Here is a 14,233-nt window from a genome sequence, read left to right as displayed (position 1 = left end):
ACTATTTGTGGATCCGTATATCCTCAGATACAGCAACTGGAGCATGGAGAAACCTGGGGAAAAGGTGCTACATCTACATGTGAATGAGCTGGAGAAGACACATGCAAGGAATCATCCAAAGGTTTACTCGAAGATCCCGATCTTTCACTCCTAGATACAGATCTTCTAACCCGATCTTTTTCCAATCTCTCCACATACTTCATAAGAGCCTTCCACTCTTTCTCATTCAGACACTGACATTCATTACACCTATTGTCCCAAGTACATACAAACTCACGACACTTCTTACAAATAGTATGTGGATCTACCGATGATTTCGGCAGTCTCACCTTACACCCTTCTTTCACACAAACTCTAAACATACTTCCTGAATCAGACATACTAGACAATTGAAAACAATTGCGATGCCACTCTAACTTCCTGAATACGATACCAATATCCAAAAGTCAGATACGAGCAGAAATTCCAACAGAGAACCAACAACGATGTTGCCGGTTTCGGCTGGCAGAGAAAAATCTGAGGAAAAACGGGAATAGTTCCAAGTACCAGCGCCACGGGAGCGGGGTGGCCATCACCTGAACTACCAGTGTACTAGCGGTTGCCGCGAGTTTTGAAATTCTGCCAGTGCGTCAAGAGGATAAGCTATATATACCTGCCAGGTAAGTGTCATGCATAAAAATGTAATTTACATGATTGCATTAGAAAAATAAACTACTATGTAATTTACATAATAATTTTTTAAAAAATCAACTACATTCTTAACAAAAAGATTTAACAAAAAACTGATCATTGAAATGTAATTACTGCACTTACAATTTCATCAGGACTCAGGATGCCAAACTGAATTCTGCGGACAGGCCGCAAGGTGGCCTTACTGTTGTCCAAAGACATGTTCAATACTTCTTGGCAGTGTCACTAAAAGGTGACTTATTTTCCAGAACTTAAATGAAAATGGCCATAGATCTGAAAGATAAAAATGGTTTTCATTATTTCATGGTAATTATACTGCTCAAATATAATATTCTGCACCAATTTTCTGTCATCACGCAAGCTACATATTTCAACGTGATGACAAATTTTACATTAATATGACAATTTGTCGAAAATTGCATTTTTCCTAACTATACAATCCTGAGGTCTTTTTACAATAGGAAGGTAACTAGCGGCAGCAGGACGGTCGTAAGCTTAAAACAAGGGAGTTCGGTAGTTAACTGCTTGTTCGGCAGTGCACGCGCGCCTGGGAGGTGAAGAATCACTTTTGCTTTAGGCCCAGGAAAAAACGCAGAGTGAGGAGTGGCATGAGGTGGGACTATATGTAAAAGGACCTTAGGTTTGTATAGTTAGGAAAAATGCAATTTTCGACAAATTGTCATTTGTTCTGGTACGATATACAAACCATCGACCCTTTTACAATAAGAAGACTCACTTCTTGGTGGGAGGAATCTGAGTCTTTGAGAACAGACTGGTGTTCGCCCAACCTTGGATTGCCTCCCTGGTTGTAAGAGCGAGGGAGGTATCCTAGCCTCTGCCCAATTGATTGGGGTATGTACCGCAGGATCAATGGTGTGACCTCTGGACCCAAGTAATAAGAGATGCAAGTGTATCTCTTAAAACTAGCAAGCAAGAACTTGTTCCTGTTGCAAGAGGCAACATAAAGTTATGGGATTGTCTCTTGTTGGCTTCCACTTCCCCCCACTTGTTGGGGGAAGTGGTGGATATTCACTCCTATCCCTAATGAAAGGGATAGGATGGGGCTCGGTCGTGTAGCCTGCCTGCATCGCCTCCTGCCCAGCGTAGTGACTACCGCGTCCCTCTGCCCACAGGTAGAGGGAGAGAAAAAGATGGGGAAGAGAAGACCAGTCACCTTCTCAATCACCTATCCCTTCATGCAGTCACACCAAGAAGCGATGCTGTTCGGTCCGCTCGGGAGCTGGGTAAGCTACACGTGTTGAGCAGCCACCACGGGTCCTAAGGAACAATTGTCCAAGGATCTGTGGGCTATATCCTGAAGGTAGGAGGAGGTGCATGTGGTCTGGTTGGACCAGACCCCTGCCTTCAGTACTTACGCTACAGAGAAGTTCTTGCGGAACGCAAAGGAAGAACCAATATCTCTGACTTCGTGGGCTCTCGGACAAAGGGTACGGATGTCGTCGCTACCATCAGCTTCGTACGCCCTCTAGATCACCTCACGCAGCCAGCAAGAAAGTGTGTTGCTGTAACTACTTCTTGGTCATCCCGGTGCTAATGAAGATGTGTCAACACTCAGACCTGAGGAAGTACCGGTGTTAGCCGGTACTCCTCTGGTCCCCGTCTTCTTCTTCCTTGCGGAAGGAGAGACGGGCCCTCCTCCCAAAGGAGCAGGAGGACCAGCAGGACCCCCCATCCCACCGGAGTGAGACGGGCCCTTAGAAGTTCCCGAAGGAGCCTTCTTAGGGGGGTAGGAGGCAGCCTTCTTCCTCGGCTTGGAAGCCTTGAGAGTCGAAGGGGAAGAGGCGGCAGCAATTGACGAAGAAGACGACGACGAAACCTTCCTCTTCTTCTTCTTCGTCGACTCCCTCAGGACAGGTGTCAAGTCCTCCATCCAGGATGGAGCCGGGGCTGCTGTTGCCGAAGCAACAGGGCCCGACTGCACCTGTCCAGAAGGACCAGCGTCTGGGGCAGCAACACCGCGGGCTGGAACGACGTCGGCAGGTGCAGGAACAGCAGCAGCGACATCCTGGGTACCGGTGGCAGGTCCAGGGGCGAGCTCTTCGGGCAACGGAAGACCGGGGCTGGCAGCACGAAGAACCCGGAGGGGGATAGCTCCATGTCCGATGATCCGTAAAATATGATATTGTAATGATACAATTAAGTTTGTTCATACTTACCTGGCAGATATATATATAGCTGTATTTTTCCCGAATCCGACAGAAATTTAAACACTTACGACACACGCAGTGGGAGTCAGGTGGTTAGTATTCCCATCCCGCCGCTGGGAGGCGGGTATCAGGAATCATTCCCATTTTCTATTCATAATTTTTTATTTCCACTGTCTCCTGAGGGGAGGTGGGTGGGTACTTGATTATATATATCTGCCAGGTAAGTATGAACAAACTTAATTGTATCATTACAATATCATTTTGTTCATGAAACTTACCTGTCAGATATATATATAGCTGAATCCCACCTTTGGTGGTGGGAGTAGACAGAATAGAAGATTTTAGGAAACATATATATGCAGATAATTGATATCTTGATTCCTTACCTGTTAGCATAGCTGACTTCGTGGTTACTGCCACGTAAGTCTGCTTGTGCTACTAGAGTTGCCAGCGAGGTAAGAGAACCTATATAGCTGGTGCACTCCAGATGATCTGTCAACAGGGGCGAGACCACGACGTGACTAGACCATTGACCATACAAGTGAGGGCAACGAAGTAAAAACCAAACCACCTGGCGTAGCCTACCAAAAGTATCCCACATAGACTAAGCTAATGGAAGGGAGATCCGCCGCAGGCGGTCAACCCCACAACCATAACACAAGTTAAAAACTCCCCTAAACCATTAAAGGATAGGATGAGCGCTACCTCCTGCCCCCAAAACAGTGTCTGCAGCGACGTATGGTCCGAGCGAGTAACAATTTTCGTATGTTGCTTTCACCTCCCGCAGGTATGTGAAGCGAACACCGAATTGCTTCGCCAATAAGTGGCGCACAAAATATCTTTGATTGCCATATTTTTGTGAAAAGCCACCGAAGTAGCAATAGCCCTCAACTCGTGGGCTTCACTTTCAGAAGCTCCATGTCACTTTCACTACACTTTTCATGGGCTTCCTTAACCGTACTTCTTAAGAAGAACGCCAGTGCATTCTTCGACATCGGAAGATCTGGTTTTTTCACAGAGCACCACAAGTTCTCCGAAGAACCTCTGCATGCTCTGGTTCTCTGCAAATAAAACTTGAGAGCCCTGACAGGACACAGGACTCTCTCAGCTTCAGGTCCCACTAGCTCCGACAACCCCTTGATCTCGAACGTCTCGGCCAAGGGTTTGGAAGGGTTCTCGTTCTTGCTAAGAACGTAGGACTTAAGGAACAAACTGCACTATGATCCTTGAACCCAATATGCTTGCTTATGACTTGAATTTCGCTAACCCTCTTCGCCGTCGCCAGAGCGGTTAGGAAAATGGTCTTAGTAAGATTCCTAAGCGAGGCTAAATGGAGCGGTTCAAATTGACTCGACATGAGAAACTTCAGTACCACGTCTAAGTTCCACGATGGTACTTTAGGTTGGAGAACTTTCACCGTCTCAAATGATCTAATGAGATCATGAATGTCTCTATTATTCGCTAAGTCGAGTCCTCTATGTCTGAAGACCACAGAAAGCACGCTTCTGTAGCCTTTAATCGTGGGAACGGCTAGTTTCGCTTCTTTCCTAAGGTGAAGAAGGAAATCTGCTATCTGGCTCACAGAGGTTGAGGTGGAGGAAATGCCCTTCCTTCTGCACCAACTTCTAAAGACAGCCCACTTTGATTGGTAAACTGCGATTGAGGAGGGCCTCCTTGCGGTGGCAATCGCTGTTGCCACAGGTCTTGAAAAACCCCTCGCTCTGGCCAACTTCTTGATAGTCTGAACGCAGTCAGACTCAGAGCGGGGAGGTTTTTGTGGTACCTCTCGAAGTGGGGCTGTCTGAGTAGATCTTTCCTTAGGGGCAGAGTCCTCGGAAAGTCTACTAGGAAGGACATTCACCTCCGTGAACCATTCGGTCCGCTGGCCAGAAGGGGGCGATGAGGGTCATTCTCGCTCCTTCTGATGCAGCGAACTTCCTCATTACTTCCCCGAGGATTTTGAATGGGGGAAAAGCGTAAACGTCTAGTCCCGACCAATTCCACAGTAGGGCGTCTACTGCCACTGCTCCCGGGTCCAAAACTGGGGAGCAATACAGCGGAAGTCTCTTCGTTCGGGAAGTTGCGAAAACGTCCACATGAGGACGTCCCCACAGCTTCCATAGCGCCTGGCATACTTCCTGATGAAGGGTCCATTCCGTCGGCAGAAGCTGTCCTTGCCGACTGAGAAGGTCCGCTCGCACGTTTCCAACGCCTGACACAACCTTGTCAGAATCGTGACGTTTTGCGACTTCCGCCCAAATCAGGATATTCCTCGCGATGACGAACAGAGAATGATAGTGAGTTCCCCCCCTCCCTGTTTCCTGAGGTATGCCAAGGCTGTGGTGTTGTCCGAGTTTATCTGAACCACTGTTGCTGGAGACTTCCTCCTCGAAGAACCTTAGAGCGAGGTAAACCGCTGAGAGTTCTTTTAGATTGATGTGCCAGGACACCTGTTTCCCCTCTCCAGGTGCCTGACACTTCTCTCTTCCCAGTGTTGCTCCCCAACCCCAAAAAAACCCGTGGAGGACGCGTCGGAGAACAACACTAGGTCTGGGTTCCGAAAGCTTGAGCGAAAGTCCTTCCGCAAGCTTTTTCTTTGGATCCAACCACCATTTGAGGTGCTTTTTCACTTCTTCCGTCAAAAACAAGACCTCTTCTAGATCCTGTTTGCGTGACCAGTTGCTTGAGAGGAAGAACTGAAGTGGTCGGAGGTGCAACCTTCCCAGAGAAACAAACTTCTCCAGTGAGGAAATGGTCCCCAGCAGACTCATCCATTCCCTCACCGAGCATGTTTCCTTCCCTAGAAAGGCCGACACTGTGTCCAGGCATTGAAGTTGTCGCCCCTGGGACGGAAAAGCCCGAAAAGCCACTGAGTCCATCTGAATCCCCAGATAGACTAAGGATTGAGAAGGAGTCAGATGCGACTTCTCGAGATTCACCAGAAGTCCAGGGACTTCGCTAACGCATAGTCGTGTGAAGGTCCTTCAGACACCTGTCTTGCGATGAGGCTCGAATAAGCCAGTCGTCTAGGTAGAGAGAGATCCTTATTTCCGCAAGATGGAGGCACCTCGCAACGTTCTTCATAAGAACGGTGAACACCATCGGCGCCGTGCTGAGACCGAAGCAGAGTGCCCTGAATTGGAAAATCTTCCCTTTCAGGACAAACCGCAGGTATTTCCTTGATCGTGGGGATGGATGGGGACGTGAAAGTATGCGTCCTGAAGGTCTAACGAGACCATCCAATCCCCCGGTCTTAAAGCTGCAAGCACGGATTGAGGTGTCTCCATCTTGAACTTCTGCTTGGTAACGAAGCGATTTAGACTGCTGACATCCAGAACGGGGCGCCACCCCCCTGACTGCTTCGGCACTAGGAACAGACGGTTGTAAAACCCCGGAGAACTCTCCGGTCGAAGACCTGTTCCACTGCCTGCTTCTCGATCATTTGATCTAGTAGATCGTGAAGCCACTTTCTGCTTTTTCTTCTCTCCCTGATACGACGGAGACAAATCCTTTGGTGTCGAAGACAGCGTGGTAACATCAGGAAAGGAATTCTGTACCCCTTCTTGACGATGTCCAGAGACCAAGCATCGGCACCTCTCTCTTCCCAAGCTTTCGCGAAATGTAGAAGCCTGGCTCCTACCGGTGTCTGAAGGACTTCCCTCTCACTTCTTGCTCTTGGAAGGAGCGGGAGTCTTTGCCTCTGAAAGAGCCTCTTCCTCGAGGGGCTGGCTTCGAGGAAGAAGCGGATCGAAAGGGCTTCGACTTCTTCAAAGCAGAGGACCCAGAAGACGAAGAAGTAGCAGGCTTCCTAGAAGACTGTGCCAGAAGGTCTTGAGTTGCTTTCTCCTGGAGACTGGCAGCTATGTCCTTTACCATAGACTGGGGGAAGAGATGTTCTGAGAAAGGAGCGAAAAGAAGATCCGCTTTTTTGCGCTGGTGAGACCGACTCTGCAGTAAAATTGCAAAAAAGTGCTCTTTTCTTAAGGCAGTCCCGTGCTGATGAAACAGCTGCCAATTCCTCAGAACCATCCCTGACGGCCTTGTCCATGCAAGACAATACACTGGACAGCTCCCCCAGAGTGATGGAATCAGAACTCCTGGACCTGGCATCCAATACTCCCAGGCACCAGTCAAGAAATTAAGACCTCTAGTGTCCTGAAGAGGCCTTTAAGGTGAAAGTCTAACTCGCTATGTGTCCACGAGACCTTCGAGAAGACAAAAAAGATCTTCTGGTGGCGTCTACAATGCTACCAAAGTCTCCTTGAGCTGAGGCTGGAAGCTTAACTCCGACGTTTTTCTCCCGTCTCATACCACATACCAGCTTTGCCACCAAGTCTTGAAGGTGGTAAGCGAAAGAAGTCTTGCCTGAAGCTTTCCTCTTTTCCATCCAATCATGGACCTTTCTAAAGCTTGCTTCGTAGAAAGCGACTTCTTCATTCTCACAAAGCCCGAGATCTTAGCAGCTTTGGAAGACGAAAACTGAGAGGGAGGAGTACGTGGAGCTTCAGGTTGGAAGGTGTCTGCAAAGACTGACTGAAGTAAACGAGTCAAAACCTTGTAGTCCGTCGAAACTGGAGCCAACTGCTGTTCTTCGTCCACTTCGACGAAAGCGTCACTAACTTCCTCTTCAGACACTGGAGAAGTCGAGGAAGTAGAGAAGAGTCCCGAGCTTTCTCAAAAGAGAAAGAAGCGGCGAACAGGAAGAGTTCCCGCCTCCGCTTGTGCTTGCGGAAGTGGAAAACTGACGTCCGTAGGCGCGCGTTTGGCGTCCGAAGCCAATCTACTGGCGCCGACAGAAGCGCGCTCAAACGCCGCAGGTGTACACCTGGCGTCCACTTGTGCGCGCTGAGCGTCCACTGGTGCGCGCCGAGCGTCCACTGATGCTCGCCGAGCGTCCACTGGTGCGCGCCGAGCGTCCACTAAAACTCGCTGAGCGTCCACTGGCGCTCGCGAAACTTGCACCGAGTCACGTTCGGCGTCCACTAAAGCGCGCGTTTAAACTTTGTTTCACAGAAGCGCGCATCGGCATCTAAAGAAACTCGCTTCTTATCCACAAGTTTCGTATCAGCGGAAACAACCGCTTCACAGAGCGAGAAACGAATTTCTCGCCTCCTCTAGAAAGTTGCTGGGGAGCAGAACGAAAACTCTAGAGGGAGACTCAAACGGAGAGAGAGACGAGCGAGGAGAGGGAGAGGGAGAACGCCTCGACCTCTTCACAGGAAGGTTGTCATCCTTCTTACGGCGACGTGGAGCAGTCTCTCGTCGAAGGAAAACATCTCGAAGTTGCTGCTGAAGAGACTGGAGAATCTTGCTTGTAGTTGAAGCCTCCTTTTCTGGGGAGGGGCTGATCCTGTGAGCAGGAGAGAGGCGAGGGGACGCCTTCTTGCTACTCCCAGGAACCGCCGCTTCACGCACTTTAGAGCGACTGCGGCGCTCGAAAGAAACATCTGGGGAAGACTCCGCCTCCGAATAATCCTTACGCTTCTTCTGCGGAGGAAAAGCAGCAAACGCACTATCAGGCGACGAGCAAAGTTCCGGAGAACAACTTGGACGTGAAGCGTCCCGAACGCGAGCCGTCCTTTTCAGCGGACTGATGCGGTATGAGAGCTCCACCCCTTGCGCGGGAGGAAGCTTCAGAAGAAGAAAAGCACTCCTTGAGAAGACTGCACGCTCACGCTCCTTGGCAGTCTGGGTATGTTTCGTCAGAAGCTGCCGAAGGCACGCCAGATCGGTGGGGTTCCTCGTAACCCTCCTTCGACTTTCGACATGCTCTCTCTCCCCGTAATCTGGGAGTCAAGCAGAGGTCTAGGTCTAGAGGCGGAATGAGGCCGATCTGAACGCACCCTCCACTACACAAGGGGCACTTTCACTGCACTTCTCTTCACTTTTGCTCTCCGAGCTAACACTTTTTTGTTTTGGATTCTAGTTACGAATCGATTCAAGAATTAGCGATAATGTATTACCTTCTACCGACACTGTCTCAGGGGCCGGAGGCAACACTACAGGGGTAGGAGCATAATCTACAGAAGGGGAGGGTTTAGCAGGAGAATAATTTAAATCTTGCCTACCTGAAACACTCCTGGAGGAAGACCTCCTTAACCTATCTCGCTCAAGTTTCTTAAGATAGGTTTCATACGCCTTCCATTCCGACTCTGTTAGTCTTTCACACTCCTTACAACGACTTTCAACGTACATTCATTCCCCCTGCAAACTTTACAAACAGAATGTGGGTCTACTGAAGCTTTCAGTAGCCTACCTCTACATTCAGACATGGAACAAAATCTAGCGCTAGCAGAACTAGACCCTGACATCTTGATCAAAGAAAAATCAATACCAATTCAATTCAACAAAGTCACGTGTGCCAAGCCATCCGATCCAATTCAGATACCAAAGAAAAACCAAAAGGGATACTCAAGTAGCTAGTAAGTTTCCAAAATCTGGACGGAGGTGCTGCAAACAGGTGTTTCCAGCACCGGCGACAGAAAAATTATGAATAGAAAATGGGAATGATTCCTGATACCCGCCTCCCAGCGGCGGGAATGGGTACTAACCACCTGACTCCCACTGCGTGTGTCGTAAGTGTTTAAATTTCTGTCGGATTCGGAAAAATACAGCTATATATATATCTGACAGGTAAGTTTCATGAACAAACAATGCAATAAAAGATGAAAAAGACGGTACATACGTACTTACAATTCACTTTCAAACCAAGTTGAAAAATTCACAACAAAAGCAAAGCATACGACGATGAAGCGGGCAGAGAGCGATGACAAACACGTCCTCCACACACACACGGGCGAAAGCAAAAGTGATTCTTCACCTCCCAGTCGCGCTGCGCGCGCACTATCGGACAAGCAGTTAACTACCAAACTCCTTTGCTCGAAGCTTACGACCGTCCCAGCTGCCGCTAGTTACCTTCCTATTGTAAAAGGACCAATTACAAGGTAAAAATGAATTTCAGTTCAAAACCTGATCCCAGGAATAGTAAATACGTATCATACTTTACTGGTATAGGCAACAAAAAGTTGTTCTATTGTGCTGATTACAACTACAACCTTGAGTAATATCAGTAAACGTAACATATATACACAAATATGAAGGCTGGGAAGGACTTGGTCCCGACTGTAGAACCGAACTGTACACGCAACTATAACACGCAACATTGGATTTAAAAACTGCCTTGAACACATTTTACGAAGCCTTCACATGCTTATTTTACTTCGAATAGCATTTTCATATAAGTATCTCATTTTGTTGACGAAGCTTAAATCTTTTGAATGGTACGCTTAAATATATGGTAGATCTAAGCCAGTAATCCGCAGTGAGTGAGACTATGGCAGCTGACATTCTTCTATAGTATTTTACCTCCTGAACAAGAATTTAAAGTAATATTTTTTTGCCTGGCTGTAATTAACCTAGAATTTCCTTTATACTCTATCCTACAGTAAGAAGGACCCGATGGGAATGCGGGGTTTTGGGTGGGGTAAATCACTTTGGAGAATTATGCTGTAAAACTCATCCTACAGTAAGGAGGACCGATGGGAGAGCGGGGTTATGGGTGGGGTAAAACACTTGGGCAAAGTTTTTGTGTGTGTTATTTTCTCTTATTTATGACATTTGAAATGCAAAATACAAGCAGAATTAGGCAGTAAATAAAGCAATAATGGAGCAGTTTCACAGGCAAAAAATCCACCTATTACTACTGCTGTTACGATGCCAAATGCACCATGTTTTAGGGGAGTTTCTGGTTCAGACACCCACTCCTAAAGGTGGCCTCACACTAGGCCTCGAGCAGCGAGCCGTTGCTGCCGAAAATGGAAAACCGGGAGCTTTTAACTCGAGATTTTTGCTTCCCGACTGAACGGGAAGCAGCAAGCCATGAACCGCGAGCGACCGCATATTGTAAACAAACAAGATGGTTGCTGCTGATAGGATGTACTCTCAGACCTTTGGCTTCTCTTCTCCTGAGTCACTCTCGAACCCACAAACGTTTTTTATTACTCGTGCATTCACATAAGAATCCGAGAAAACACATCACTGCATCACATCTTGCAACAGTCTGACAATTTCTGAACGCCATGATGATATCAGCTGATCAGTTTTGCTTACTTTTTCTTACTGCTCCTGGAAACCACGAGGTACCGGTGTGATGATACAACACTTTTGCTCGCGAGCATCGGCTGGATGCTGGCCAAAACGGCGAGCAAGAAATGACTAGTGTGATACCAGCTTAAGTGAGAGAAATAATGAGGGTTGGGGAGGGGGGCGCATATATTTAACTTATCATGTTGCAATATTAACCTTACAATGCACTGGAACCGAGTAAAGAATTTGGGGGGATTCATACATTAAGTTACATATAGTATTCCTTTTTCCTCATTTGTTTTATAATCATATATTATTTCAAGCTTTGGTAGATCTAGGGTACCTATCCGCAGCGGCCCAGACTATGGCAGTTGCGGTTTTTCTATGCAGTTTTACCTACTGAACAAGAATTTAAAGTAATATTTATTCGGACGACTGTAATTAACCTCCAGGGGCCAGTACTAAACACGGCGAAAAACATTGGACGCCCCAATCCCTAGTGGATGTTGTATTTGTGGTTACGTTTCTTGCAGAGTATTTCTAAAGAATAGTTCCCTACGGATACGACATCCACTAGAGATTGGGGCGTCCAATGTATTTCTCTGTGTTTAGTTCTGGCCCTTGGGGGTTAATTACAGTCGTCCGAATAAATATTATTTTAAATTCTTGTTCAGCAAGTAAAATAACATAGGAAAACGTCCATTGCCATAGTCTACGCCACCGCGGATTGCTTCTGTAGAAATACCCAAGCTTTTACTTCTGTTCTGTTTATCATAGTATTTGTTTAATATGTGCACCGACTTGTTCTCACTTCATAATTTTGCCATACATATCTTACACAATATTATGTTACAATTGAGGGCAGGCCCCTGAAAGATGCCTAAAGGGTGGGCCCCCCAGTCATATAACATGTTCTACTAGGTTTGGTTGGTTAGGTTAATATGATAACCAATATGTTAGTAGTCTTCCTTTAATTTTTTTTTTTTTTAAACAGGTCCAATATAAAAATACTATCATTTAGAGAAATAGACAGTGATGATGATAATAAATATTCTTGAATCTTGATAACATTTCATTCCTTATTCTTTCATAATTTATACTTAATTAGTATAAATGCATAAATTTGTGTGTATGAATTGATAAGTATTATGTAAAATAGGTGCCTCCTGCCACAACATTTCATTGCAATAATATTTTCTTCAATAATAATACACATTATCTTTGGTTTCATAGTTATAAAAGAAACAGTTTTTACGATTTTACTCAACATTAGTTGTAAAGTTCACATTAGCCCCCTACTGGCCCCTCTGATTTCCCATACTATTGTCCATCCATTACAAGACTGTTTGTGTGTTTTACCCAGTAATGCACATTTTTTTTTCTTTTCTTAAAATATGCCGTCAGTTTCCATGTGTGAAATCATTTCCCCTCAATGACGACATTCACTCACCCACAATTTTTCTGACCAATCAAGAGACCTTTTCATCCGCCCACTGCTAATATCCTAATTGCGTTTTCATGTTACTTAACAAGAATTGCTCGAAGTCTTAACACCCGTCACTCCACATTCTCAAAGTGATCGTATTTTCACCATTACGTAATTGTGTTTATACTTCTGTTAGGTAATCCGGACAGCCTAAAATTAATATTGGAGAAACCTATCTGTGTTCGTGGTCCGTCAGGTATTTGGCCGTATCTTATTTCAAGATTCAAGATACACTTTCAAGAATCGAAGACGAAAATAATGGTTGGTTAATTGTTATACTATACTGCCTTATTTCTACCTAACAATTCTGCGTCACTTTACCAACTTGTACCTTTTGTGCCCTCCTCCGCAGAGTACCCAATCTTCCTCCTGTCAAACATATGTCTCCCTGGTGGTTATGTACCCCACATTGTCTACAAGAAATCAAACATGGCGACTTTCTTTTAAGTTTCTTCGCCTGAACCCAAAACTTTGAATAAGGGAAAAAACCAGCGACTACCAACCTTATCACGATTTTCGGAGGTCTTATTCACTCGATATTTAAATGGTGAAACAAGAATACAATTACAACTCCAAGCATACCATTCAAAAGATTGAAGTTTCGTCAACATAATGTGATATATGAAAGCCCCATAAGAACTAAAATAAGCATGTGACGCTCTTCGTAAAATATTTTTTCAAGGCAGTTTTGAAATCCAATATGGCGGCTACCGTGGGATGTACAGTTTTTTATCAGTGATGAAAATCATCTTTCCCAGCCTTCCCAGCAATCATTTGAACAATGTTAGTGTATGTATGTAACGTTTATTGATCTTACTCAAGATTGCAGTTGCAATCAGCACAATAAAACAACATTTTGTTGCCTATATTACTGAAAGTATGAAACTTTTTGTTCCCGGGGTCATGGTTTGAACTGAATTCATTCTTACCTTGTAATCGGTGGTTTTTATCCTTACTGCCATCACAACTGAAATTCCACAGTGCTTAGTTGATTGCTATTATACACATTTTGGTCTCAGTTCACTCCACATTGCACTTTAAACCTGTTGCTGTTCCTGGTTCCTAAGCGCGCGCGCCACAAACACAGTTACGAACAGCAGACGATGAAACTGCAAAGTTTTATTCCCTAAATTGTTTACTTTACTCGATATTTAGTTTAAATTTACTTAATTATTTAAAATTTTTAATTTAATTCATGTATATGATCCCTTTTTTGCAACCAAATTACCCCGAAAAATTACAGATATTACTAAAGTAGATACAATCAAATTTTTCTAAAGTTTTCGTACATCTGGCTGCCGAAAACCATAGAGGAACGACTACGGATAAGTGCATAGAGGAACGACTACGGATAAGTGAATTATATACATTTTTTTTTATTTGCTTATTTGCTTTTGCTAGCACTTTTCATTGATTTCAGTCTATATTAGTATTACGAATTTCTTTAACAACTGTATGCCAGAAATAAATGTAACCTTTAATGTTTGTATGCTAAGAATGGCAAAATCATCATTGCCACATTAGTGGAGGTTCTTCACCATCGCCGTTTCATTATTATAAAAACTGTTTCCATGAATTCTAGTTGTCATAGTAATGCAATAATGATAAAATTGCTTTAATATTTATGTATATATACTTCCAATACATAGCCTAATTTCACCAATTTCAATGTTTTGTGTGTAGTCTTATACCCAGTTTGGAGGGTCAACACATACCGAATGGCAACAGAGAGAGAGAGAGAGAGAGAGAGAGAGAGAGAGAGAGAGAGAGAGAGAGAGAGAGAGAGAGAGAGAGAGAGAGAGAG

The 14,233-nt window shown here is 45.2% G+C and overlaps 1 protein-coding gene across 1 annotated transcript in view; it reads right to left on the bottom strand.

The window, feature by feature from the left end:
- LOC135200235 (DNA-directed RNA polymerase II subunit RPB1-like) overlaps positions 1–14,233 on the bottom strand; it is a gene marked incomplete at its 3' end in the record, with an annotated part of 87,865 nt that overhangs the window by 49,215 nt on the left and 24,417 nt on the right. The window contains 1 exon segment of the mRNA XM_064228675.1: positions 814–963. Coding sequence (XP_064084745.1) covers positions 814–891 — 78 coding nt within the window.

The sequence above is a fragment of the Macrobrachium nipponense genome, chromosome 26 (assembly GCF_015104395.2).
Source record: "Macrobrachium nipponense isolate FS-2020 chromosome 26, ASM1510439v2, whole genome shotgun sequence".
Classification (NCBI taxonomy): Eukaryota; Metazoa; Arthropoda; class Malacostraca; order Decapoda; family Palaemonidae; genus Macrobrachium; species Macrobrachium nipponense.
The sequence above is the reverse complement of the archived record's forward strand: the minus strand, read 5'-3'. Positions and strand labels throughout refer to the sequence as shown.